The sequence below is a fragment of the Rhamphochromis longiceps genome, linkage group LG13 (genome assembly GCF_057381845.1).
Source record: "Rhamphochromis longiceps isolate RC_006_pf linkage group LG13, R_longiceps_female_GT1.1, whole genome shotgun sequence".
Classification (NCBI taxonomy): domain Eukaryota; kingdom Metazoa; phylum Chordata; class Actinopteri; order Cichliformes; family Cichlidae; genus Rhamphochromis; species Rhamphochromis longiceps.
The window spans coordinates 13,370,309-13,398,119 of record NC_140569.1 but is presented as its reverse complement, the minus strand read 5'-3'; the positions used below and the strand labels follow the sequence as shown (position 1 = coordinate 13,398,119).

Genomic DNA, 27,811 nt, shown 5'->3' with positions numbered 1-27,811 from the left:
TCCGCCGCATCGCTAAGAGCCGTTCTGTCTGTCTTCTGCGCTCCAGGCGCGCAAGCGAAAGCAGCGCTTTTTCTGTTGTAGATGCGTTCAAGCTGCCGCTGGACCAGCAAGAACAGCTTTGAACCGGTTTGGTCGCCGGCTGCAAAGCAGGATGCACAATGAAACACTGTTGATGCAGTGCGTTTTCTGGTGAAGGAACCCCTATAGTCCAGCTCAAAAAACAGAAAGAGTGTGCGATGCCTTCATTTTTATTTGCTTTGTAGCGATACGAGGTGTTTTATTTTTTTTTTAACAAGGAAAACATCCTAACATGGAAAGTTCCCGCAGAGCGCGCAGTTAGGCAGGCGCCTGCAGCTGTATTTGTATATGCTGAGGTGAGTGCCGCATGTATTGTTTTTTAACAACATTAAAAAACGCGTGTCTTTTTGCAGTGAATCAAAGATATATGGCTACAAAACGTCGTCACTTTTTTATTTTCACAAGTGTTGGTCAATGGCAGTGTTAGCGTATGGCTATATCCATAAACTGTAAGCAGCTTTTTTGGTTCCTATTTGCTTTACATTTATATTAAAGATGCCTTCTTTGGCTGAATTGTATTTACTGTAAACATGTAAATACATGCTTTGTAAACATACAGATCTGACATATCTGAAGCTTCGCACTAACTTTCCCCTTAGTGACGCAAAAATAAAGTGCGGTAGTTATGATCAGCGGTCTTAAAATCTTGGGTAAGAACAGAAGAGAAACCTCTTCTATAGCCATCTGAGCTGAGTTGAAGGGAAGGTTGAAGGTGAAATGCTTTTTTCTTTCTTTTTTTTTAAACTTTCTCCTCCTTCGAGGTGTGGTTAAAGAGAAAGGCTCAAAAGGGCCAGTTGACTCTGAGTAAGTTGCAGTCAGTCTGTGTTTAAGACCTGACACAGGTGGCCTCCCTGTTTGGCCAGGCCAGGTGCCGCAACAGCCTTCCCCAGATTAAGGCTTGAAGTAAGTGGTTTTTGTAGGTCAGGTCTAAAAATATCATCCAGGGATGAGCACTCTTTTTTTTTTTTGTTTCAATTTTGCTGTAAAAATTTAATTGTATTGTTTGTTTCTATGTTCTTACCAGGAACACCACCTCCAGAAGCCATAACAGATCCCAGAGCGCAGCAATAACATCAGCATCATGGCTTCAAAAGTGCTCGATGGAGGCTGGGGATGGGCGATTGTTGCGGCTTCCTTCATGGCCCAGTTCCTTGCTTATGGATCACCCCAGTCTGTGGGTGTACTCTACCCTGAGTGGCTCCATACATACCAGCAAGGCAAGGGCTTGACTGCCTGGGTGGGCTCCCTTGTTTCTGGAGTGGGACTAATAGCCAGTGAGTAACACACATTGTAATGGCATACTATACTTCAGTATACTTTAATATACTTCATATTGGGGTAGAAGAAGTAAACTCATTAGCAGAGATTTCTCAGTCCGAGGTTGATTTTCATTATCTGATGATTTATTGGTAAGCAGTAAATTGATGTTACCATAACATTTGGATATTTTTACTTGCTGTTAACAGTATCTTAACCTCTCTGAGTTAGAGAGGTTAAGATATCATATGTGATTTGTGGTAAATGTAAAGCACTAAATCCTCACCTTTATACCTGTCTTCCTACAATTTCCTTCCCAGTTATGTACCATAAGATGTCCCTGATAACAAATGAGACATAACACCTGCTCAAAGTCTGAAGGCTGACTTATATGTAAAGGGGCAATTGAACTAAAGTAAGACTGGGGTATATTGGATGTGCCAGTTTTTAATATAAAAACGTATTTATTTGAAGGATTAAGCCAGTTGTCACGGCTGCGGGGGGCAGACGTGTGGTGAGTGTGAGGGAGGACCCAGACGCTGGCATTGGCTTAGATGTGGCGAGCTTTATTAACATACAGTGGAGGCACAAACAGAAACACGGTGAACAAAATAAAACCTAAAGGTGACCTAAACTGGGAATGGCTAACAAAACGAACCTGAACTGACGACTCTGGAGAAAAGCAGGGAAGAAACACAGCAACGACTAGCAACGGACATGAGTGAACACACACTATAAATACACAGAAGGGAACGAGGAAACTACACACAGGAGGGAGGCACAGCTGATCGTGATTGACAAGACGAGAGGGGAAACGCAAACTGAATACACTGGCATAAGACACAGACTTTCACAATAAAACAGGAAACTAAAAAAGTAACATTTTACTTTTACTTGGAGCAGATTTGATGTGATGTAATGGAATGGGATCACTTGCTTCTTAATCTGACCAAAGACAAAGGAAAACAAAGATAAGTTGAGGCGAAAATACAGATACTATATATATATATAAGCTTTATTGAACCCACATATAAAAAGAGAGAAGCAAAGGTGCCTGAAAGTAAACGACCATGGCCACTGGAGTATGAATGTAAAATATGAATACAAAATATATTCATCCTCCTTAACCTTTCAGTCATTTCTGAAAGATATCATATCATAGAGTACAAAGTATGCTCCACAGCAGTTAAGCAAAAGAATTAGTGATATAGGCCTTGGTTGACATTGTTGTATAAACCAAAGCTTATCTTCCAGCCTTGCTTCTTGCTGTCTTTTTCTAAGGAATGAGGTAAAAATCATGCCTGGATCTACCCCAAAGGGTGGCCAATCTCTGGACACATGTCCCAGCCGTCAGCCTGTTTCAGCACTGCAGTTTCTGCTGTACAATGGCCAAGTCTTCCTCCTGCTTAGAGAAGCAATCAGCAAATTGTACATAAGTAAAGCAGTCTGAATGGGTATGGCAGAGTGAAAAAAAATCACTGTGTACTAAATTTCAGAATTGCTCTCAGTATAGTATAAACAGTTTGTTGCTCTATTTGTAAAAGGTGATTAAAAATACATGTTAAATATTAGCCAGGTAAAATTGCAATAAGGTTGGGATTAAATAAAACTGGAACTAAACTAAGTGATGAACTTTGTGAGAGATGTGAGAATCCTTCAGGCAGGTTGCCAGTTTAAACCTAATGTGATGTGTCAGTGTCATGCTTTGTGAGTGAGATGAGATTTCTGACCATCACTTTTTTTCTGCCTCTGTGTCTCTTTCTGCCATTGCTCCTTCAGGTCCTATCTGCAGCGCCTGCGTGGACAACTTTGGCGCTCGCCCTGTGACCATCTTCAGTGGTGTAATGGTGGCTGGCGGCCTGATGCTCAGTGCCTTTGCTCCAAATGTTGAATTCCTTATGTTTTCCTATGGGATTGTGGTCGGTAAGGAAACACTTTATAATCACACTGAATGACATCCTCTTTTGTGTTTTATGCTATACTTGGCAGTGCTTCAAGAACACCTGAGATTTATTCACCTGACCGTCGTTAAGACAGTCGGCTATGGAGTTCAGTCTTGTCAGTGCGCAAAACGTTTTTTATGTTTCTTCGATCATTGATGTAGACTAAGCTTGTTTTCTTCTAACATATGAAAATCCTGTAACACATTATATAATCATTTGGAGCAAACAGGGGCACATGGCCTTGTTGAACTGTTTCGCACCATTAAATGCTGATGATCAGTTGGGTATTAATGATTATCACTGGCACTGAGAATTAGTGGACAAGACATACAGTAGTGTGACGTAAGAGTTGTTTGATATTGCTTGTTGACAGAAAAACAACATTATAGGTTAGCCACATTCCTGTATGACCTTTTACTGCCTTTGTGGCCTCATCAGTATGCACTTGTGCCCAACACCACCTGTTATTGCACCTCAAGTGACAGCCCCGCTATACTTAATCCTGGGTATCCATCGCAGGATTAAATAGTTCCTTTAGCGAGTCAGCGCTTTGAAAGCAGTCATTTATTTTTAGAGTGGTCCTTAGAATGCTGACTGTAGCTGTAAAAGCGGTTTACTGCTCACTGTATCCTTTGTTTTGCTGAGGATATCTGATGCACAGTGTCCTCTGAACTTAAGGCTTCATGCTGCTTGTATAAAGCAGTGAGTTCAAGTTTACAGCAATATTGTTTAACTAAAATCTACAAAACATACTTTAAAAATTGTGATTAAAATGTAGTTGTTCTCTACTCATTAAGCAGTCGTATTCATGTGCCATTGCATCCCCATTCTTGTTTATTTTTCATGTTTTACGTGACATTTGCGTTTTCTTCTTTCTCTTACCATAGGCCTGGGTTGTGGTCTGGTCTATGCAGCCACCTTGACAATCACCTGTCAGTATTTTGACAAGAGACGCGGCCTCGCCCTTGGCATTGTCACCACAGGTACTGCTGCCTTCCTCTGACCTGAGGGCTATGGGTGCAAACCAGGTCTCCAAGCTCACTTCTTTCATGTTTGCGCTGCTGGGAACCTTAGGAAGCTGAGGTAAACATCAGTAGAGTAGCAAAGTCAGAGTGGTCTGTGGGGTAGGGAAGAGGACTGATGACCAGCAACCAGATGTGGTTTGGCAGTCGAAACTGGTAAATAGTTGAACAAAATGTTGTGAAACTACTTGACATAGTTACATTTTAAAGATTATTAGTAACATCCAAGTCTTATTTTTAAAGTGAGTCTAGCAATGATTTAGAACTACAGAGCCATCTCAACACAGAGCCGTCGTTCTGGTTGTCAGTTACACTTTAAAGTTAGTGGATGATAAGGCGCAATGGCTTTAAGTTGTATCGATTGATGTGTTATTGTATTACTCATTCCATTTCTCCTTTTCTCACCCAGGCACAAGCGTTGGAGCATTCATCTACGCCACTGCTCAGAATGAGCTCATCATGTTGTATGGCTTGCATGGTTGCCTCCTTATCATTGGAGCTTTAGCACTAAACCTCATGGCTTGTGCTGGCTTCATGAGGCCCCTCAATATGCCTGGGTACTACCTCAAACAGAAGGCCGCCCTCGAGCGCAACACAGAAGAGCAGATTTTTGAAAAGCCCCAATTGGGAGACCTGAAGATGACTGCAGGTTCTACTACAGCTACTCCAGAGAAAACACTGGGTGTGAAGGAATTGCTCATTACCATTGATGCCAAGGACTTGGCCATTCAGACTATGAAGAAAAAAGGCAGCTTCTTTTCTGGGTTTGATATCATAAAGGTCATCAAAGAGAAACGGCAGGCTTACTCCAAGTACATCCACTCCATGTCTGAGATCCTGCAGGACCAAGTGATGGTGGCTTTCTGTATCGGTGTCTTCATGTTTAGTTTAGGTGCATTCCCACCTGCGCTCTTCATTGAGGATGTGGCACAGAGTCAAGGACTCATTGAAGAAGTTAGTCTAATTCCTTTGGTATCAATAGGGGCCATTGCAGCTTGCGTAGGTAAACTAGGGCTAGGTATCCTGGTGGACATCAGGTGGATCAACAGCATCTATCTCTATGCCTTCACCATGTTTGCAGGAGGTGTGGCACTGCTCATTATTCCTCTCACTAACAGTTATGTAGGACTGCAGATCCTGTCTGCCATTGTGGGTTTCGCCAATGGAAACTGGTCTCTCACCTCCTACATTACCACTAGGATTGTTGGCTTGGAAAAGCTGACACAAGCCCACGGCATCGTCATGTTCTTTGGAGGATTTGGGATCATACTTGGGCCCCCTGTTGTAGGTAAGTTGTAATTATTCTATTTTGTGCTAATATAAAAACCTGGTGTAGCTTTTAGAGACGTTTCAAAAATCAAAATCTTACAGGGAATTGCAAAAGGCCTGTTAACTTCAGGAAATGACTCACTGCTGTGTCTGCAAGGAATCCCTCTCTGCTCACAGTTTCTGTTTTTCTCATCACTTTCTAGGGTGGTTCTTTGACTGGACACAGTCATATGACCTGGCGTTCTACTTTAGTGGGAGCTTTGTGTTGCTGGGAGCATTCCTTCTCACTCTGCTCACCCTTCCCTGCTGTAACGGGAAGCACCCCGAGAATGACAAACCGGAGGTCCTTTATAGCAGCAGCTGTGACAAAGTTGCTTCAGTAGCCTGAGTCTGAACACCTTTCACAAGATTTCAGATATTATTCAGCAACTTTCTTTGAACTCCTAGAAGAATATTTTTGTTTTGACTGTACAGGGGTCACCCACTTATTTCTGGTGCCAGATATTAATACACCAAAATTATTAAATAGAGGCCATTTCTCTGTGCTTGGCCCAGTTTCTCAGGTTAAATCACACACTGCAGATCTCTTTTGAAGATTTGATTCTGATGCCTGTGTCGACTTTTATTACTGCCTCATTTTACGAGGTAAACTGAACAACATTGTTCAAATTTGAAACACTGATACTCACTTTATTGTTAGTCTGAAAAATAAAGACAAGGTGCCATTCATAACGCTGGTAAAACAAATCTTTGTAAATTTGTTCTGTGTTATTTTAGCGTGATGACAAACATATATAACTTTTTTTTTCATGATTACTTAACTATAATACTGTTATATCTTACCAAAGCATCCGTAATAGTCAATACCTGTCAACACATAATGCCTGTTGGAACAATGATAAAGCCTTTGTTTTACATGATTTTTAAAGTGCATTCACTTAATTTATACACATACCTCTTTTTTTCTGAATCAGACAGAAGTAGACGAAGTCATTCTGATTCAAAAATATGTAAGCACAAGAAGGAGATCCCATTGTTTTTCCAACAATAGCAGCATGTTGATTCTCTTTCTGGTGTGATTATTATGAACTCTGCTGGCATATTCACCTGACCAGGCTGGTCCTTTTCATTTTCATGTTTTGTCTGTCTATGTTTATGTGTACATTCTGTCTGTCAGTGTTCACACAGGCATGTTTGTACATGAACACAGGTTGTGTGTTTGTATTATTTGACCTTGTTTTTTTGTAATACAGCAGGTTTGTCCTTTGTGCGTGTGCCATTTATATGCACAAATCAGCCATAGAGCTGTAAAAATGTTTTTGCTTAATTTGATGTCATCATAATTGTAATGAATACATTGCAATAGGCTTTTTTTGGTCACTTGAATGTTGGTGAATAGATCACTACAAATGCCCTTGATGTTTCTTAACAGTAAATTGGGACTAGGGTTTGCTTAATTTGCTTTTTATATTTGTAGAGGGTACTCATAGAGCATGGGTTAGGTCCTGTTTATATGGATGAGACTGTAAGAGTTGGCCACTATTATTATTTTTTTATTCCATTATTATACTATTTATGTTGTTTGTTTATGTCTTTATTTCTGTTCATTTAAACAGAATTTTTAATTTAAAAGTGTCAATAAAAAAATTCAGATTAATGGTATTGAGTCTTTACATTTTTGTCGAAATAACTTTAATCCCTAGTACAAAGTAAACATGTCCTTGGTCATGTTTTTCTGCATTTGCCTGGAACACTTAAGGTAAAAATAAATAATAACATAATAAAACATCTTGATATATATTTTTCCACTTAAGCTCCTCTACAAATAAAATGATCTGGTGGCAATTTGGGATACAATTCCGACACCGAGCATCTAACCTACAGTAAAGTAAGCTACAGCATCCTGGTCCTGAAGGGCTCGACTTCTCCTTACCACACGTCACCATGGTTACACTTGTGTCACGTGACTAGCAACCTAAACAATATTTTCCAGGGGGGAGCTAACGTAACGGTGAGAAGAAGTACGCTAACTACTCAATTTTAACAACAGCATTCCCCATCCGTTGTACACCTCGGACACTGGGATGTGAGGGCCATGGCAGTAATTAGTCTTCGTACGTCGGGCTTTCAGATAGTTTCAGAGAGCGGATCATCATGTCGAGGAGGGAAAAACCTGTCTACATTTCAAAAAAGGAGAACTGCCCCGGTTCGCTGAGCTGAAAATGGGAGCCAGTGCTTCATTATCGCTCTGTGTAAGTTTCGCCTGAGGTCTTATTCCACTTTTCGGTATTCTCGACATGTTCGTTGTTAGTCCGAGAAACACTCGAAGTTCAATATATGTACCTCCACACAAAACTTCTTATATAACCTGGAAACATTTAGTTAATGTTAACCGATATATCTAAGTTAACGTTTATTCCTGGAGGTCTCGTTATATCCAGGAAAAATGGCATTTTCTCCCGAGAGAGTGTGCAGTTTTAATGCTAAACAGCTAGCGTTTTCGCAACCTAGTCAAACAACTCACAGGTAATGAAGCAGAGATGGGGAAGTTTTCAGGATGTCCGCAGGACCTGGCTACTCTTAACCCTTTAAAGCCCAGCGTGTCGGATTTGATACATATGTTTTTGTGAGTTTTTGAGACTTCTACATCATTAGCGCGACTTTTTTTTAATCTTCAAAAAATGATATAAATTGCATGACACATTTTTAATGACTAAATTGCAAAAATATGGCTTATGTAGCAAATGTGATAAAATGTGATACAAATTAAAACTCATATATCTATATATATATAAATGCAGATTAAAATTTGATATATTTTTATATATTTTGTCTAAAGGGTCAACAAACACACCAATATCAAAAAATTAAAGATTCGGGTAGTTATTTCATGGTTCAGGTTTTAAAGGGTCAAAAGAGAAAAGAAAATACAGAGAGAAAACCCCCAACTGTGGTTATTGACTATAATAAAAAACTTTGACTGAGTCAGCTGCATTGTGCCTCCTCTTGTCATGCAGAGCGACGTGTCTTCAGTGAGAATTGTGAGGCCCAGCGCCAAGATCAGTCCAGAGCCCTTCATTCCCACCCTGGTTACGGAGCCTGAAGAGGCACCCAGGTGTGTGTTTGGTGTTGCTTTGGAAACACTGAGAGAGGAAGGGCAGATGGTCTGTGGAATACCCCTTGTGTTAAGAGACATGGTGGATTACTTGGATAGGAATGGTAATTGCTCTACCCCCCCCCCCCCCCCCCCACCACACACACACACACCCCCTTTTCAGTCTCACCTTATTCCTCATTTCTTCCTTGCTTTTTCTTGCAACATCACCTGAATGTGCACTTAACTAACTCTCTTTCCTCATTGCAGGAATACAGCATAGAGGTCTGTTCCGTCTGTGTGGGTCAGTGGTGCGAACCAGGCAGCTGAGGCAGCGGTGGGACAGTGGTGAGAGGGTTGACCTGGACCATGAGGCAGATGTCCCTACTGTAGCATCTCTACTAAAACTCTTCCTTCGGGAGCTCCCTGTTCCTCTCATTCCTGAGCCTCAGCGCAAACAGCTGGTTCTGTTCATAACAGGTAATGCCAATTAGGTGGTATCACATTTTATTAACTCTAAGGTAAAATATGGTTGCATTGAAATTGGTAGTATTATTGTTAGTCCTGATGCAAGCAAGGCTGAGCTCAGTCAATATGTTAATGCGCATCTTGATCCCATTTTAACACATCAAGCTTTCTTTAAAAAGCTGGAAAGGAAATTTGGCGTGGCTGAGAAGCTACCTGCTGCTATCAAGCCTCACTGAAATATCCTTTTAAAATATTCTACAAAAAAAGTTTAAATTTCACACAAAATTGGAGTATGACATACAAGGAAAGCATGTTCTATAAGTTTTTTTTTCTTTAGATTTTGTACCGTGACCTACATTATACTGAAGCATGATAACAAATCCAAATATACAGCAGAGTAACTAGCGATGGAACTAATGTACCTGTACCAGATCAGTGGCCTGATCTTAAAAGTCAGCCTGGGAACATGTGAAAAAACATGAGCAGCTATGATGCTTTTAAATCCAGAGAAAACAGTGCAAAAACCTCACCATTAAGTACCAAAACATGTATATGCAAATGCACTTTGGAAACTTTATCTATAAACTGCTAGGTAAAACTATCTTAATCTATCTTATATTTATGTAGATTCATTCTGCTTTGTATCAGCACTTCAAGCTGTTGGTGGCTATTGTACTCTGAGTAAGAAATTAATTATTTACTCGGTAAAATGACACCCCTGTTAACAGTGCCTATGCCAAAGAACTAGAGACACAAGTGATGTTAAAAAACTATTCAGTATGAATTCTCATGCAAATTTATATATGTTTATAAGATATAAACTCTTTAAGTCTGAAATGTACATGTTATTGTATTTTGTTTTTTTCTTATTTTTAGGATACACAGATGAGGAGGAGATGAACCAAAGTCTGAGAGAAAAACTATCCCAAATCCCTGATGACAACTTCAATATTTTGTCTTACCTCATCTGCTTTCTATCCAGAGTGGCCACTCACAGCCAGTCAAACCACATGCCTGTGGAAAATCTGGCAACCATCTTTGGACCTTGTATGTTTCAGTAAGTTGCAGTTATTAATGCCACATTCAAATCCTCACCAAAGCTACAGCGTGACATAAACACTTAAGCAGAGAGTTTAGTGACTCAAAATTGTATGTTCTGCCATGCCTAAAAGTTTTGGTTTTAACATTTCGTTTTGAAGAGGTTTGTGGTTCTAGTTTCTCTTCATTTTCACAAAACACTGGCTTTTTGTCATGATGGCAACCTACAACATGTCAGCAGCAGTTCAGATGCCTCAGTGGCTTTATGTGTCTTTTGCATGGAGCTGGGTTGGTCCCTTTAAGGAAATGGGTGTGAACTGGGGTTAATAATGCAGAATATGTCACATAAAGATACAGACAGGGGTCATCAGGATTTTGCCGGTTGTTTCTCCCTTCCTGTTTACAGAAGTCAGCCATCACTGTAAACAAGCACAAACTCTAGGGAGCAAAAGTGTAAAGTTAGACTTTTCTTGCTTGAGTTTTCATCGCAATTATAATTGGTCAGCATCTTTTAAACAGTTCCTCCATCCTTTAAACTCTCAGTTTTGCCTTTTTTCTGCTGTAACAGTTAACGTCATGTCAGTGGAATGTGGTGTTAGTCATAAAGTTCTGGATTTGTGGGGAAAATATCTGGTGATTATAGGCTGAGTACAAAGAGTTGGTTAGGGTGTGTGGAGTTGGCAGCAGTGGTTTGGAAAAAAAATATGGAGGCGGGTTTGAAATGGTTGGTAGTCTTGGAGAGCTGCAAAATGTTCGGTGCTGTTTTGCTTCTGACCTGAGATCTGAGAGGAGTGGATTGAATGAAAAACATTAGGGGATGAAAGACTGCAAAAAGATGTTCAAAAGTGATTACTTTGTTAAAAAAAGTAGCTTCTGGTTTTTGATTGTTTCTTGGTTTTGACTGACATGCATTATTATGAGCGCCTGCCACTTTAACTTTTATATATGTCATTTAAACCTGTTCCTTTCCTTGGAGGTGTCAGTTATGTAATGTGTCTGACATACTTCTTCCATGCTGACCTATCAGCCATCGACTCAAGTCAAAGTTTATTTATATAGCACATTTAAAAGACTAGTGTACATCAAAGTGCTTCACAATAAAACCGCAGTGTGGGCAGAACAAAGAACAAATAGTACAATTATACTTAAAATTGCATTTGCCGAATGAAAGCCAAACTAATTTGTTTTAAAAGCTAAGTTAAACAAGTGTGTTTTTAAACGGGATTTGAACTATTGAATTGATTCCGAAGTATGGGTTTCGACTGGGAGATTATTCCAGAGCCTAGGGGCAGCGATGGCAAATGCACGGTCACCTCTGGTTTTTAAATGAGACCTTGGTTGCATTAGGAGCAGTTGGCTGGATCTTAGTGCTCTCTTTGGGTGTAGCTTGCCATCACCAGTGTGTGAATGTCTGTGTGAATGGGTGGATGACTGAATGTGTAAAGCGCTTTGGGGTCCTTAGGGACTAGTAAAGCACTATACCAATACAGGCTATTTACCATTTGTACAGCTCAAGGAGATCAGTTAAGTAGCTAGGGGCCAGGTTATTTAGAATTTTAAAAGTGAGCAGAAGGATTTTGAAATCAATTCGATATTTGACGGGAAGCCAGTGTAGGTTAGCAAGGACAGGGGTGATGTGCTCATGCTTTCTAGTGCCGGTTAAGAGGTGTGCTGCCGCATTTTGGACTAATTGCAGGTACTGAAGGAGGGAGAGTTGGAGGCCCAGGTAAAGAGAGTTGCAATAGTCCAATCTACAAGTGATGAAGGCATGGATACGTTTTTTGAGTTCTTTATGTGGTAAATAGGGCTTAGCTTTGGAAATTTGGCGTAATTGATAAAAGCTGGTTTTTAGCACAGTAGATACTCTTTTTAATTTAAAAGAAATATCCATAAGCACTCCGAGGTTTCTGGCAGAATGAGAAAGTGTATATCCAGCGTTTGATGGTTCAATGGTCGAAGATTCAAAAGAGTTTGACGATCATAGGAAATTAGTGCAAAAACATCCGGGAAGCATACATAAAGTAAAACGGCAAGCAGTAGGCGGAGCTTGGGGAGACGAAGCAATGTATGTATTGCATTGTGATCTTGTTCCCATATAGGCCATGTGGACTTACGTCTATTATTACATAGCCAAATTTTCACACTCACTTCATACGGGATGAACTTTTTGCTGTTGTTTACACTGAAGAAAAACTGAAATGTAGCTGTCAACAATAACACTGAAATGCAATTGCAGCATAATGTAAACATGTCAAGACATTCTATTTTATTCTCAAGTGGGGTTTCCACACTGTACAGGATTATCTGAAATGTAATTTAAGCAGATGTTTCCAAAGCCAAAGTGAAATTTCATAGTTGTTTACTGATGTTGTTTTTGTCACTGGGCAATGTCAATGCTGGGTGCATAGAGCCCCCTTATGCACTCAATTTATCTCAGTTTACTGATGTATAAGCCTCTGTCCACTAGATGGGGCCCATTTCCAATATGTTTACAACATGTAATGGAAGACATTTACAATTCACAGTGCATCATACAGTATGTATGTATTGCGTTGTGATCTTGTTCCCTTTTCTCTTTTTTGTTTTCCAGTGTTGCAGAAGGACCCAGGATGCTGGAGGAGCAAAGTGTATGCAATGCCCTGTTGCTCCATCTCCTCAGGCATGCAAAGGCTCTCCTTCCAGCCCCAGCCGTGGGCTCCTCAATTGCCTCAACCTCACCTCCTCCTCCTGTCCTCTCTGCTCTTTCACACTTTGAGGTGAATCCAGTTTTTTTTTAAAACTAGATGTATGCATCTATTTTGAATTAATGTTACAGCTCTTTCCATCAAATATAGCAGTTTTACATGGTAGTGTTAGTTATTACCAGCCTTTTAGCTCATGATATTCAGTGTGTGTCACGTTATGAATAGTCTGTCTGTTTCTTCAGAAGACGTTCTTTAATTTTACAGATATTTTTAATACATTTTGTGGGCCATAGGCAGTAACATTATTCATCCGTTTTTATCATATATTATTTATTGTATGTTATGCATTAAACTGAAAGTAGGATTTATTGCCGCTCTATTACAGTAAAACCTTTGTTGTGACGTTTCAGCTGACTTGGAAGCAGTTAAAACTGCAGAATCTTGTGTAGTAAATGCAGAAGATTCCTTCAATGGTTTGTAGTCTGTCTCTAGTGGTGTGTTTGTGTGTTTACTGTTGATGTCCTTGCTAGGTCCGACCCAGCAGCTGTTACTCAGACCACAGCAGCATCCCCAGGTTTGGGGTGGAGAATGCCGTGTCATCAACCAGTCCTGCTAACCAGACAGTACGGCTGCAGACTCACCTCAAAAGGTACTGTCCCCTAGCACTAATGTATTTGAAATTTTATAGATAGATAGATAGATAGATAGATAGATAGATAGATAGATAGATAGATAGATAGATAGATAGATAGATAGATAGATAGATTTCCCTTTAGGTCTTTTTAAGGCAAGAAACCTGTGAGCTTCAGAGCAGCACCTTCTTACAGTAACTTTGTCAACCAATATTTGTGTTCTGTTACTTGTCCAGCTTGACCCATTTGACCTTTCAGTCTAATGGACAGTAAAAATAGTACCAAATTTATTTTCTCCCAGAGAGACTCTACATATTTCTTTTTCAGTTGTGAATGTTTGTTGCTGCAAGCTTGTAAATGGAAGTTCTGTTTGAAGCACATTTTGTTCTTGCCATTTTAGGCATAAATGCTAGTAGCTGTTTACCCTGTGATGAAGCAACGATGTTATCAGATGACATCAGGCTCATGACGACTAAAGGAAAAATTCAATATTACATCAAGATCACAGCCATATATCAAAATGATCAGATTGTTCTTACATTACCAACTTGTGTCAATTTAAAAAGCAGGCATCAGTAGCTGGGCAGCTACAGTACGAGGCATGAAATATACATTTTTTGTACGTGTCATTTTCAGGTTGGATGTAGAGGAGTTGGTAGCAAAGACCTCAGTCCATTTCCACAACTCATGTTGATGCACAAAAGTCATGCCTGTCTAGCTGCCGATATGTTTTATTAAGATTTGTTTTATTTACCTTAAGACAGAATAAGCTGAACTTGTCTGAGATATTGGTCCATGCATTCATTTCAATCAGATTAGACTCTACTCTGTTTGCTAAATTATTCAAATTTCACTAGGGCACCTTTAGCTTGTTCAGAATGCAGAAGCCTCACTTTATTGACTCACAGTTCAACACAGAATTACCTTAAAAATCGTTCTGTTAGTTCATAAAGGTCTCAGTGGTTTAGCCCCACCACTAAATTGCTGATTTGCTGGGTGCCTATAACCCAGTTAGACCTCTCAAATCACCAGGTATAGATCTTTTAACTGTTTCCAGAATTAGATCTAAGGGTTCTGAGGGTTTTAGTTACTGTGGCCAAGGTCTTCAAAACAAGCTGCCTGTTGACCTGAGGTCGGTAACAAATATGCCTGCTTTCAAAATCAGACTCAAAACCTTTTTATTCTCACAGGTTACATCTAATAACTGTGTTGTTTTTATTGCCTTAAGACATTGTAGGGATATATAGTTTTGTTTATGTTTTTATCTTTTATGATAAGCACATGCAGTGAAATGTGCTACATAAATAAAATTGACACCGACATTGTATATATAATGTAGATTCAATGTGGAGTTCTTATCTAAGAATCAACCACCCTGTGTTTATTTGTTATCTCATAATTTTATATAATCATCTACTGATTCAGAGCTGCAAGATCTGTCACCAACAAGCTTCGAGAAGATTGTCAAAGCTTCCAAGACAGTTTTATGTGTTCTCGCTGCATCTGAGTGTTTGTTTAGCTCTAATAGGGCAAACAAATATCAATAATTTTTCATCAACAGCTTCCCACTCTCATCTGTTCTTCAGGCAGAAATGTTGAATCATTCCAACTGTCTTTCTAGTTTAAATATATTGAAATCAAAGGTACACAGCATTATCTTTTTATTAGTTTCATTTCTGTAGGTAAATAGGAGTCGGGTTAAATATCTACAATACGGTAACAAGAAGTGAAACTGTGTTTAGCTCATTTATTTGTTTCCTAACTTAAGAGTAGCAGCACATTGTCTCCTCCATTTCTCCTCGTTTCAGAAATGCCTAATTTTTGTTTTGCATGCATAAACAAGAAGGGATCATATTTATTTTTTGCATCTGCACATGCCAGACTGGTATCTGTCGCTGGGAGAGAGGCCTGGCATTTGCCTGCTGTGCTGTCTTGCCATGTCTTGACCTTGGTGCAGTCCCGCTCTAATTATATCTCCAAAGGGTTTCATTTCAAAACAGGTGTCCATTCTGACTTTTTCCAATTACATAAGATGATATTATAAATATACTGAATGATTCTAAGAAAAAGTATCATGTCTTTAAGTCAGCGCATTGCAGTCATATTTTTCAGTCTTTCATCCATTTTCTTCCGCTTATCCGAGGCCCAGTTGCAGGGGAAGCGGCCTAAGGAGAGAAGCCCAGAGCTCACTGTCCTTGGCCACCTCCAGCTTGTCTGGGGGAGCACAAAGGGGCTCTCTCCAGTGTGTCCTGGGTCTGCCCCTGGGCCTCCTTCCCGTGGGACATGCCGAGAACAACTCATCCAGTAGGCACCCAGGAGATGTCAGATGCCTGAACCTCCTCAACTGTCTCCCTTCGATGTGGAGGTGTAGTGGCTCTACTCCAAACCACTCCTGGATGGCCGAACTCCTCACCCTATCTCTAAGGGAGAGGCCAGCCACCTTTCTGAGAAAGCTAATTTCCACCACTTGTATCCACAATCTTGTTCTTTCGGTCACTACTCTAGCTCGTGACCATAGGTGAGGGTAGGGATGTAGACTGACTGGTAAATTGAGCACTTTGCTTTTACGCTTAGCTCTCTCTTCACCACGATGGACCAGTACAGAATTCGGATCACTTCAGCCGCAGCACCAATTCATCTCTCGATCTCTTGCTCCCCTCTCCCCTTTATTTGTGAACAAGGGCCCGAGATACTTAAACTCTTCCACTTGGGGTAGTAACTCATCTCTGACCTGGAGGGGACACTCCATCCTTTTCCAGCTAAAGAACATGGCCTAGTTGGAGCACACCCTCTGGTCCCCCTTCTTAAAGATGGGAACCATCTTAATGTATCGACATCCCTGTGTTTGAACATGGTGTGGATAAACTGTGGTTTGTACAGAAGTTCAATAACAGAATACCGCTTGGGTTTAGATCTGGTAGGCCGTTCCTCCCAATAATGACCCCTCCAGGTTTCAATGTCATTGCCCACATGACTATTTAAGTTTTCTGGTAAGGCGATGGAGTCCCTAGGTGGGGCACGCTCAAACGTCCCACCCAGGGACTCCAAGAAGGCCAGGTATTCTAAACTGTCATTCAGCACATAAGATAGCATCCCCCAAACAGACCATCTCAAAGGCTGCCAGAGGCCCGACCTGACGGCGCAGGGGAAAAACCCTCTCATCTACTGGGAAAAACTCCAAAGTACAGGCAGCAAACTGAGGGGAAAATAAAATTCCCACCTGAACAGGTCCTTGCAGGGCACCCATGACATAGATAAGGAACTCATAAAATTCTCATAAAACTCTCATTTTCAGGTTCAAGTTTCAAGTTTTTTTTGTGTAATAGGATTTTTATTGGCCAATGAATTATCTTCCTTATTGAGTCATGGTTTTTTTTTTTTTTTTTGTTAAATATTTATTGTGTAATTGATGTGTTTAGGCATGATTTTAAGTACCCCCCATTTGCGACCTTGTATCTATTTTTGTTAGTTTGTGTTGCCTTTCGGCTCTTACCATCTCTGGCCTACTTCCACCCACTGCTGTGCCAGAACTGGCACTGCTGACCCTGAATATGACCAAGTGTTTCTGTCTGGGAGCTCACATTTCTGTCTGTGCACAGCTGAATGCTGAGGTGTGTTTGTGTGTATGCATTCTTGTTTGTGTGTATGAGCCTGGGTACCCATGATGGGTCAGTTCTCTGGCTCTGGGTGCTACTTTTTTATCATTTAGCACCCATCATCTGTGCTCTCTTTTCTTTATGTCTTTGACTTTCTCCATCCACCCAAAGCAGCAAACTGTTTACTGTCATAGGTAAACTGCATAATGTTGTAAGTTAATCGGCTTTGGCAGAATATGTTTTCTTGTCTCATCTGCTTCAGCATCAGGGACAACAACCATGGATCTACAGTCTTCTGCAAGTGAGTGAGTTCATGCAAGGTAGCTTTAGAGCCAGTGGACAGATGTATTTGCTTTGCAGCAGCGATCATTCATCCATAAAAAGGTTATGAGGCTGCTGGTATCACTCAAAGCAGAAGTCTAGTCACAGATAACCTGACGAATTTGTGTGTTTTAGGGTTTTGTTAACATTATTTGGTGATTTGGTGTTGTCTGCAGTTTTCTGATAGCTGTTGTTTCTGCTGTTCACTAGCTTCTGTTAATATAGTGGATGTTTAAAAAAGGGAAACTTGAAGCATAATTCATTTGGGTAAATCAGTTGTGCTTGTTTTTGCTGAGGGCAGCTCATCAGAGTTTTATGAGACATGTCGTGGCGTAACATTAGATCAGGCACTGCTGATTCAGACTCCCAGGATGTTTTCCTGCAGAGATGAGCAATTTTAACTCCTCTTAGCCCTGTGATCATGCACTTACAAGTTTGTTTTTTCGATTTTACTCCTGTGAATGCAAAATGATATACTTTAGTTTATTTTTCCTTGATTTAACAATGCGTTTTATTTTATTTTGTACCCTACAGATTTTTTTTTTTATTTGTTCTTTGCTGTCTTTAAGTGTATTAAAGAGTCCCTGCATTTTAATGTGCTAGACTGAAAATTGGCACATTGTTAATATATCTTTTACTATTGCCTAGATAAGAAATTAACCATGAGAAAAATTATTAAAAGTTGCCTTCCTGTAAAAATGCCTGCTATCAATTTAGTTATTCCTTCTCTACGGGAACATTTGCATTGTGTTTTTTTAGCTAGACCATTTGTTCTTCTACAGCGGATTGTTCTGTTAGTACCATTTTAGATGAAAATGTTCACCAAGCCTTTGGTAAAAAATTCTGTATTTTAACTTCATCAAGGTTTCTAGCTCCAAAATATCTGCTCTTGTTGCTTCTTCATGAAATCATTACTTAAAATGTATTAACACTTTAAATAGGGTGCCTCATTAGAAAGTGTTTTCTGTCTCGCCTCATCTTCTCTTCGTGTGAACTCTTCTCTCTGTCTCTTCATAGTACTGACACACCGGTGCAGGGCTGTGAAAACAGCTTTGACGTCAGCACTGACATTCAGAAGCTGATTGCAGACCAGGAGGTTCTGGAGCAGAAGAGTGAAAGTGTGGAGGCAGGCGGTGTGCTCTCCTGCCCCACTGACCCAGGGCCAGGGCAACATCCACCGAACAGACCATCTCAAAGCACACAGGGGGAGCTGCCAGAGATGGAGTGTACCACCCTGGGGTGAGTATATCTGTCTACCCATTTTCTACCCAGAGATTATGGTGCTTATATAGCACTCTTCTACTCTAACTTTAACAGAGGATTCGAAGCGCTTTTTACAGGCCACATTCACCACATTTATTCATTCAGAGCCACAACAAAGTGCACTCTGATTAATGTATCAAGGGCAATTTGGAGTTCAGTATCTTGCCTGAGGACTATTTGACAAGGTCACATCAACATTATGTCTGGTCATATTATCACAAGAAGATAAAAAAATATATATTTAGTTTCTCCCATCAGCCTTCTCAACCATTTCTCTTTATCAACAGAACCTTATCACAGGTGGAGGTGTCCTCCATAGCGAAGAAAGAAGACATGTATGAAGTAGACATGGTCAAAGATGGAAAGGTCCTTTCCTCATCTCTCAATGATGACTGTTCTGCGGTGTGTATTGTTTTTTTTTTCACATTTTATCACAAGTTTGCTTTATTTCTCCTTTTTTATTGATTTCTACTGTTTAGTAACAGCATTATAAAAGCTCACTAGGTGTCTATAACGTTGCATGACTTGGACTAAACTGCATTTCAGGCTTCTGCAGACACAGGCCACCTGTCATCTATTTCAGAGAATGAAACACAGAGCAATGCCCAAACACTGAAGCAGCCCACAGAGAGGTGAGAGGAAGGTTTCTTCATGCACATAACAGAAGATGATTTTTTTTTCCAGCTGTGGTATTCATTTATTTATTTTTTTATTTGCTTTGTATGCCTTATAGCCCTGTTTGATTATGAGGCATGGCAGATGGCAAAAACATTTAAGTCAAAGTGAAACTGCAAATTTCAGACTCCTCCCAATCGAATTTTAACATTATTCTAAAAATCAGAGAGAAATAAGATTTACATTAGTAGTCTTTGTGTGATCGTTAATGTTACATGATTCTATAATAGTTTTTTCCCCTTTGTACTGCTCCTTGGTTCGTCTTAGCTCAGCTCATCTCCAAGCTCTGCAGTCAGTTTAGAAATGGGTTATGGGAACAGTGTCCTGCTCACAGTCATGGTTTTGATATGATTCCAGTCTAAATAACACTGACACGCCACAGGGGCTCACGTGGAACAGACCGTCTAGCTGGATGTGACTGACCTACTATAGTGGCAAGCTGAATTTTTGTTTACAGATAGGTCATTGCTGTTATGTCCCACTGATGTCAGACATGAATAACCCATGGCCCTAATGGCATTGCCAGCTAACCCTCTGGCCACAGAGCAGCAGATCTGTATTGATTATAACAGACAAAGCATTAAATTGGCGGCCATGTATTTATTTCATGTATTTATTTCAGTTGTATTTGCCTTTTGTTGACAGAATTTTCTTTTGCAGCGTCTCTTTCACCTCTTTCACCAAGGCAGAAGACAAAACCACAGTGTCTGAATGGAAGGTAAATATGGCTCTTTAAACATTATAGCTACCCTCTCCAAATAATTTCCACATTCTCCTTTAAACTCTTTTTTTTTTACACTAGTACGACTGTTCTGTGACAGCTAGGCCAGTCTGCACAAAAGTGAATATATTTATAATGCACGTTTAGAACATCCAGAGTGATTTACAAAGCTAGAAAAAGGGAAGCCCTGGGCTGAAGGCTAGCTTAATGTAGTGCACTAAAAAAACGAGAGAGAGACAGAGAAAGAAGGAACGAATGAGAGAAAGCCTTGAAGTTCAGGTGGATTGTCTAAGATTTTAGATCAAAATCAAACTGTAAAAGTGATCTCTCATACCAGATAAATATGAAGGGAAGCACCCAAAGTAGTTAACGTAGTCATCTGAGCAGTAGCTAAATACTGAATACCCTCACAATGCCCCTTTTTAGATTTGGAGGTCACACAGCTGGATGATGGTGATTACAGTTTTGCAATTGCTATCTGTTAAAATCTGTTAAAATTTTTGATTACAAAGTCATCTTAACTTTTTTCACAGAAACTATTCAAACTATTAATGAAATAAGTCTGTGTGGTGATCAAAAATAACTGGAGAGCTATTTTTTATGTCTCTATTATGTATCATTATAATTGAAAATTTTCCACATCGGTAAGTGTGTGGTTGCCCACATTGATATGTGTCAGTAAGTAGGCTTTGGGAAGGGGATATTAACATTGGTTAAGCTCTTTGTTCCTTCAGAGGGGAAAAGGAGGAGGAGGATGTAACGGTTCTCCTGACAGGCATCATGATTGCAGAGGGAGAAACACAAGAAATGACGCAAGTTCTCCTCCCTCATGGTCTTTATAGATACATAAGTCAACACTACTTATGTCACCAGGATGAGTGATGCTGCAATCGATTGTGCTTGTGTGTATGTATGTGGAAGAGGATGGATGGATGGATATATATATACACATATATATATATATATATATATATATACACACATATATATATATATATATATATATATATACACACATATAAAAAACACCCAGCACGCCCCTGCGGGCGGTTTATCCTTCAAGCTCGGGTCCTCTACCAGAGGCCTGGGAGCTTGAGGGTCCTGCGCAGTATCTTAGCTGTTCCCAGGACTGCGCTCTTCTGGACAGAGATCTCCGATGTTGTTCCCGGGATCTGCTGGAGCCACTCGCCTATTACCACGGGGACCACCGTTACCTTCACCCTCCACATCCTCTCGAGCTCTTCTCTGAGCCCTTGGTATTTCTCCAGCTTCTCGTGTTCCTTCTTCCTGATATTGCTGTCATTCGGAACCGCTACATCGATCACTACGGCCATCTTCTTCTGTTTGTCTACCACCACTATGTCCGGTTGGTTAGCCACCACCATTTTGTCCGTCTGTATCTGGAAGTCCCACAGGATCTTAGCTCGGTCATTCTCCACCACCCTTGGGGGCATCTCCCATTTTGACCTCGGGACTTCCAGGTTATACTCGGCACAGATATATATATATATATATATACACACATATATATATATATATATATATATATATATATATATATATATATATATATATATATATATATATATATATATACACACATATATATATATATATATATATATATATATATATATATACACACATATATATATACATACATACATACATACATACATAGGAGCAAGGTTTCGTGACTGTGGGTTCTCTGGTTTAGTAATGATAGCCTCACTTCTGCCCCTCCCTTACATCCTTCCACCTCCTCTGTGACGCACAAAGCCTTGTATTTAATTTTTTCAAATTTTGTTTTATGAATGAACAACCAAGGAGGTGTAGAAATAAGAAGCCAATCCTGTATCTGCTGCTGTTAATGATATTGATGATGGGGGTGGTGCAGTTACAAATCTATTATTTTTTTTCACTCTGCATATCAGCATCAGAATTCACTGCGTATGCACCCACTTGCACACACTCACCGAGGCAAACGGCTTCGTGACTCCCCGCAGCTCCATTAAACAGACTCCTTGCTTCGGCTTGACGTTGCTGTGGAAACACCTCGTCATATATTGAACCGCTCTCTTTTCTTGCACACACGCCCCCACATCGCACGCAATGACTGAAGAGGTATTCCTGCCACCCCTATTCTTCCGTGCATGATGAATAATCCATGTGGAGGCAGATCAGCAGCAGAAGTGTTGGGAATGCCGGTTTGAAGGAAAACCATGTGGATTTAGGGATGTGATATCTTTTCTGGGGGCTTGCCATATTATCATACACTGCCCACAAACAGGCGGATCAGGTGATCTGGGAATCACGGTGACACAGTTAATGGAATTACTGTGTATTGCTCATCAGAGATCCCACGCTGTATGCTGGTGCATATTAGGAATCTGACTGACAAAGGGATTCGTATCTTGCGGGTTGACTGCTGACAAGCTTGTAGTTGCTCACAGAGCTGAGGGGGGTGACCGCAGTGGGAATTCAATATTTTTTCTTCTCTTAAATGTGTTTCTTGTAGCGATCATTTGCAGTAACCTTTCATAACTACAAGGAAATCTAAAGACTTGTGTTCTGTTCCTCGTACGTCAAACAAGCAGCCTGCTTATAAAGCTGTATTCTGCGTTTTGACTCATACCTTTTTCAGGAAGACAACAAAACCACTCTTCTCACCTCATCTTGCAAATCTTTACCGAGCCACACTCTGGACCAGAAGAGAGTGAAGAGATTTTGAAAGGACTGCTCAAGATTCCTGAGCATGATGTGAAACGCTTCTTTTTCTCTATCCTGTCCTACCTGCATCCTTGAAGCTATGTTTTGCTTCTGCTTCCAGAGCCCCTCTCTAAAGCTGCAAGCCCTGGAGGCTGACTTGGGACCTCCATTAGCATCAGGAGACCCTGAAACTCAGGATAACTTACCTGCTCAGCAACAGCCTCTGTCTAATGAATCGCAAAGGCTGAATTTGACCCACAGCCTGCCATTAGCGCCTTCTCAGGAACAGCAGACAGTCGACTCATCACCGCCTGGTAAGACAAGAACAATGACGATGCTGTTACAATGAAATAGTAATAATGATTTTTTAGCTTCCAGTATAAACACTGCACTGGCACTGAAGAGCAAAGCTGACATGATTTGTAAACATTAAAAAAAACTTTAAAGTTTCAGCTTTGTGAGATAATGGGTTTTATTTTATATGTACTAAACTTGCAGCTCTACCTATGGTATATAATTCAGTCTCAGTTTTCTTTCATTTATTTTGCTCATTAAAGCTGTTGTAATGTTGCTGTCAATAATTGTTGGCCACAAAGTATGAGCTTGATTATTTAGAGCTGGGTGTATCTTTCCTTGGTAAGTTAGGTAACTAAGGTAATATTGTTGCATCACTCTACAGCTGCTGGTGTCCGTGGTTTTTTATTTCTGTTATTTTCATCCTTTTGTTTGGGCTAAACATTGTTAAAAACATGTATTTATTTTCTTTTCGCATAAAGATTATAACAGCTACACGAATAATCTTGTTTTACTGATTTGTCACAAACAGATAAATTAAGATTTTGCAAATTAAGATAGGATTTTAGCCTAGCTTTAATTTTAATAAACATAAAATTATCATTTTACTTCACTCTTGCTCTCTCCTACAGCACACACCCCGTCCCCGCAGCTGTCAGATTCCAGTCCTGTCCATTCCACTTCTGCTTATTTAGAGGAACTTTCTGGAGAGGATACACTACCGAGCCCATCAGGCCCTCACGCCAGCCCACTCCTTTCCCGTTTTACGATGACTGACTGTCCAGTTCCCTCGCCACGTTGCCCCAACCTCAGCCACAGCCAACGCTACAATCTAGACCCCGACACAGCTCCATCTCCACCCTGCTCACAGCACATACGCATGTAAGACGACTTCTTTGCCGCTGACATTTGTAGCTCATAAATGGAATCCTCTCATGTTATGCTCTTGCTGTAGGTTAAAAATGAAAAGCAATTTGGAAATGTTTTTTGTTATTCATAATTAATGCTAATACCTTACAAAATCATACTGGCTGTTATATTTTGTGATATTTAACTACACCCTTTGAGTCCTTATTGCGTGGACCAATGTGCAGATGTAGAGTTAAATTGGGCATATGTTCTTCTTGTCTCAAGGGCTCGCTGCAGTGTCCTTACAGAGCGAGGCGAGGGCACCGTGTCCATCTCAGCTCTCAACAGGCACATCCACACGCTGAGGAAGAGGATCAGGCATTTTGAGGAGTGTTTTGAACAGGAGAAGCATTATAAGGTTTGGCAGTGAATCAGACTTGCTTCATCAGGGTGCTGTAAAGATATTTAAGTTCTAAACTGTTGCTGCTAAGGATGAATTACTCCCTCTGCTGGAACATTGGTAGCATAATGGTTTGTTAGACAATGAGGAACAAGCTGGTGATAATGATTACTTTGAAAAAACACTTACTTGGTATCCAGTGCAACAGACTGGCCACTGTTATGTGAGATATCGTTTTCTGTTGTTTTTTTTTCCAGCCAGCACACAATGACAAGACAGCACATCCAGAGGTGGCCAGACTGATGAAGGAGCTCATCAGGTGTCGCAAGCAGCTTAAAGGTCAGTTATATAACCAAAAACATTCGCAAGTAAATTATTTTAAAAACTGCAGCGGGGAAAGAAGTTTCGTAAGTGGTTCGATTATCGGAGCTACATTGAAGCCTGAGCTGAAAATATGTACCTGTAAGCTAAACAACTAATTTTGAAACGTTGACTTAAATGTTGCATATACCATGAATGTAAATGTCAGTAATGTAGGAGATAACCCATATGTAATAATTAATTAACTGAAATGAAAAGAGATGTTTATAGAAATTAGTAGGCTGAAATGTCATTTTAAAATGAAATGGTAGCAGAGAAATTATTATCTTTAACCTCCTAAGACCCGAACTCTTCCATTGCCTGCATTTTTTATTTCTCTTTGATATTTGGGCATATTGGGAGCTGATGAATGTAAAAACAAAGAATCACCAGATTTTTTTTAACTTAATTTTTGTTTCTAAGAAAAATGAGAACCACATATGAGGATATTTGTTTAAATTCCTGCTCTTTCCTGTAGAGCTGAAGCTAAGGCAGTCAGAAGAAGCTGAAACATGCAGGGGCAATACAGACAAACAGGAGGCAGTACCGACAGGAACTGAGCTCCAGCAGCTGAACAACAACAGCAACGCCAAGCCAAACGTAGAGGAAACGGTGAACATTATAACAAACAGGCTGAAGGAAAGACGGCAAGAGCTGGGCCTGCCCGACAGCATTAAGGTTGATTTTGCAGAATTGTTTGTACCATTAACACAAATATAGCAATACAAGTTTGGACGTTAGATGTTCTAAGAGTTTATTAGTTTTCACTACTCCCGTATGTACAGGAGATGTCCCCTTTCCAGATGAGTATGGAGAAGACCAGCATGCAGAAGTGTTTGTTGTACTTCGAGAGTCTTCACGGACGGCCGGTAAGACAAGCTTGGATGAATGCTCTTTGTTTTGATTCTTTTGAGAAGTAGTTTTATTTATTTTTGTAAATATCTTTCTAGTCTGGTGAAACTCTATCTTAACGTTTTTCTTTCTTCATCTCTGTTGTCAGAGCACCAAGCAGGAGCGAACTTTGATGAAACCTTTCTACGATCGCTACCGTCTTCTCAAACAGCTGATTTCTTCCTCAGCCACAGTAAACATTACAACCATTGTGAGTCAACATTCAGTTGATTTTTTGTTTGTTGAAAGAGAGATAATACCAATGATGCTGAATTTTTAAGAAGAAAGGTTAAACTCAGACTACATCTTGCTGAATAGAACAGCTGCACAATAATATTATGAAACTTCTCTTTATAATATTAAGAGATATAAACAATAATAATGATTTATAGAAAGTCAGCTGGTTTTATCTATCCATCTCTTAACTTTCAGAACTGGACCATTGAAAATCGTTGGATTTACCTCTCTCTTTACCTTTCTCTTTCTTCTTTATCTGCACAGGAGGAAGAGGAGGGCTCTGATGAAGAGCATCCCAAACAGAGAAGCCCCAGGCAGCAGCCGCTGTGGTTAAAACCCTCCATGTGCGTGTCTTTAGAGGAGTTGCAGTGTCCGCCCTCCCTAGAAATGTCTGAATCGCCTCTGGTATCGCCGCTGGAAGAAGTGAAGGTTCTCCACCCGCAGATTATCACTATGGCAACACTACATGAAGCTTCCAGGTAAAAAAAAAAAAAAAAAAAACCCGATTTGCTCAGTCATGTTTTAAAGAAAGATAAAGATGGTTCACATTTGTTTTTCTTTGATCAGCTTGTCTTTAGTTGTGGTTTATTTATTTAAACACAATCCAGATGATATAAAAAGTTGATGAATTGGTTCTTTCTTAATGCAGACCAGAATTACTCGATCACCTCAGGCTGACTCGATCAGAAAAGCGGAGGGTTCACCAAGCGCTTCGAGAGTTTGAGGACCAATTCTATGCACAGACTGGCAGGTAACACACCATGAAGCACATATGTACGTAACACATCAAGAGTACTTGGCTTTTGAATTTTATTTTGTCTTTTACTAAACTTGGAACATTTGGTTTTCAACAATGCCTTGTGAAAAAAAAAAAAAAGAAAGAAAGAAAAACATCCACAAAAGAAATTCCATTGTTATGGTACGACAGTGTAATGCACACTCATGTAACATTAATCCAGCACACAGAGCTCAGGAAAGACAGATGTTTGCTCTGAATTGTACACAGTACTGTACATGTTAGTCCTCCAAAGTTAATGCAGTAAGTCTTTTTTTTTTTTTTTCTAATTACAATACACACTGTACAAAGCTATCTGAGTAAGGCAACATAGGGACCATCAACCAGTTATGGAAGCTGCTGCAAGTTGTTTGGAAACTACAAACTAAAGTTTGCTTTTCATTTGCATCTTCCATCCTCCGTATATCATTAACAGGGCATGTCAGAAGGAGGACCGTGGACCAATGGCGGAGGAGTACTGCCAGTATAAGAACCTTAAAGCGAAGCTCCGTCTACTGGAAGCCCTGCTTAGTAAACAACAGGACTCAACCAAGACAAGTTGAGTTACTCACAGTGGGACCTTTTTCTCTAACTTAACAGGACTCGATCATTTCTGAAATAAATCAGGTCGTGAAGCCGGTGGTTCTGGTCTTGTTTCATGCCATGCTCATTATGTAGATGCACTTTACATGAAGGAAAAAGTGATGGAAATTGGTGACAATCTAAAATGCGGGGTCACTGCAGTCCCAAGAAGACATCCCTTATTATTCATGACCCATCTTATTATAAACCTGATGTAGCAAGCTTATGTTATGTAGCACAAATCTATGTCAAGAATGAAGCGCTGTAATAACTTGATGTTAGTTACACTGGAGTCATTTTAAGATTATGTATTATATGGCACTTTTTGTTATTCACTTTTTCCCCCTTGCCAAAACACTATTTGACACCTGTGTCCAGGGTTAATGTGGAAAATGCATTTAAAAGTGCTGTGTTGGCAGAAACGCGTAAGCTTAAATGCAGTCAATGAGACAATCCTGCAGTGTTTGTGCATGTCCGTTTTTAGTCCTACATTGTGCTATGATATGTATTAAGAATTACATAGTTGAGCTATATTGTAACTTTTGAATTTGCGTGTTCACCTTGGAAAAATGTGAATTTTGGTGAACATCATAGTGCAAGTTATACAGTACCTGCTGTCGAATTTGTGTTTACCCCCATTTTTGCCTATATGA

At 40.0% G+C, this 27,811-nt stretch overlaps 2 protein-coding genes across 5 annotated transcripts; both read left to right on the top strand.

Moving 5' to 3' along the window:
• Positions 1-109: 109 nt before the first annotated feature.
• LOC146655468 (monocarboxylate transporter 9-like) lies at positions 110-7,226 on the top strand. Of its 2 annotated transcripts, none has more exons than XM_085427771.1 (6): positions 110-374; positions 1,103-1,352; positions 3,115-3,258; positions 4,166-4,261; positions 4,710-5,588; positions 5,773-7,226. In XM_085427771.1, exons 2-6 carry the CDS (start codon positions 1,160-1,162, stop codon positions 5,955-5,957), a joined length of 1,497 nt encoding a protein of 498 aa, XP_085283897.1. In that variant the 5' UTR covers positions 110-374; positions 1,103-1,159; the 3' UTR covers positions 5,958-7,226. The 2 variants fall into 2 exon arrangements, with proteins under 2 accessions (XP_085283897.1, XP_085283898.1); XM_085427772.1 differs by lacking the exon at positions 110-374 and adding an exon at positions 827-981.
• Positions 7,227-7,568: 342 nt separating this feature from the next.
• LOC146655467 (protein FAM13A-like) lies at positions 7,569-27,781 on the top strand. Of its 3 annotated transcripts, XM_085427769.1 has the most exons (21): positions 7,569-7,821; positions 8,587-8,788; positions 8,934-9,143; positions 10,008-10,188; positions 12,760-12,925; positions 13,384-13,502; positions 17,344-17,382; positions 18,420-18,641; positions 18,953-19,067; positions 19,212-19,297; positions 19,986-20,058; positions 22,892-23,084; positions 23,697-23,946; positions 24,199-24,331; positions 24,571-24,652; positions 25,152-25,351; positions 25,459-25,542; positions 25,674-25,775; positions 26,066-26,280; positions 26,451-26,552; positions 27,013-27,781. In XM_085427769.1, the coding sequence occupies exons 1-21, from the start codon at positions 7,792-7,794 to the stop codon at positions 27,137-27,139; spliced, it is 2,931 nt and encodes a 976-aa protein (XP_085283895.1). In that variant the 5' UTR covers positions 7,569-7,791; the 3' UTR covers positions 27,140-27,781. The 3 variants fall into 3 exon arrangements, with proteins under 3 accessions (XP_085283895.1, XP_085283894.1, XP_085283893.1); XM_085427768.1 differs by lacking the exon at positions 17,344-17,382 and having other exon boundaries at positions 20,001-20,058; XM_085427767.1 differs by lacking the exon at positions 17,344-17,382.
• Positions 27,782-27,811: the final 30 nt, after the last annotated feature.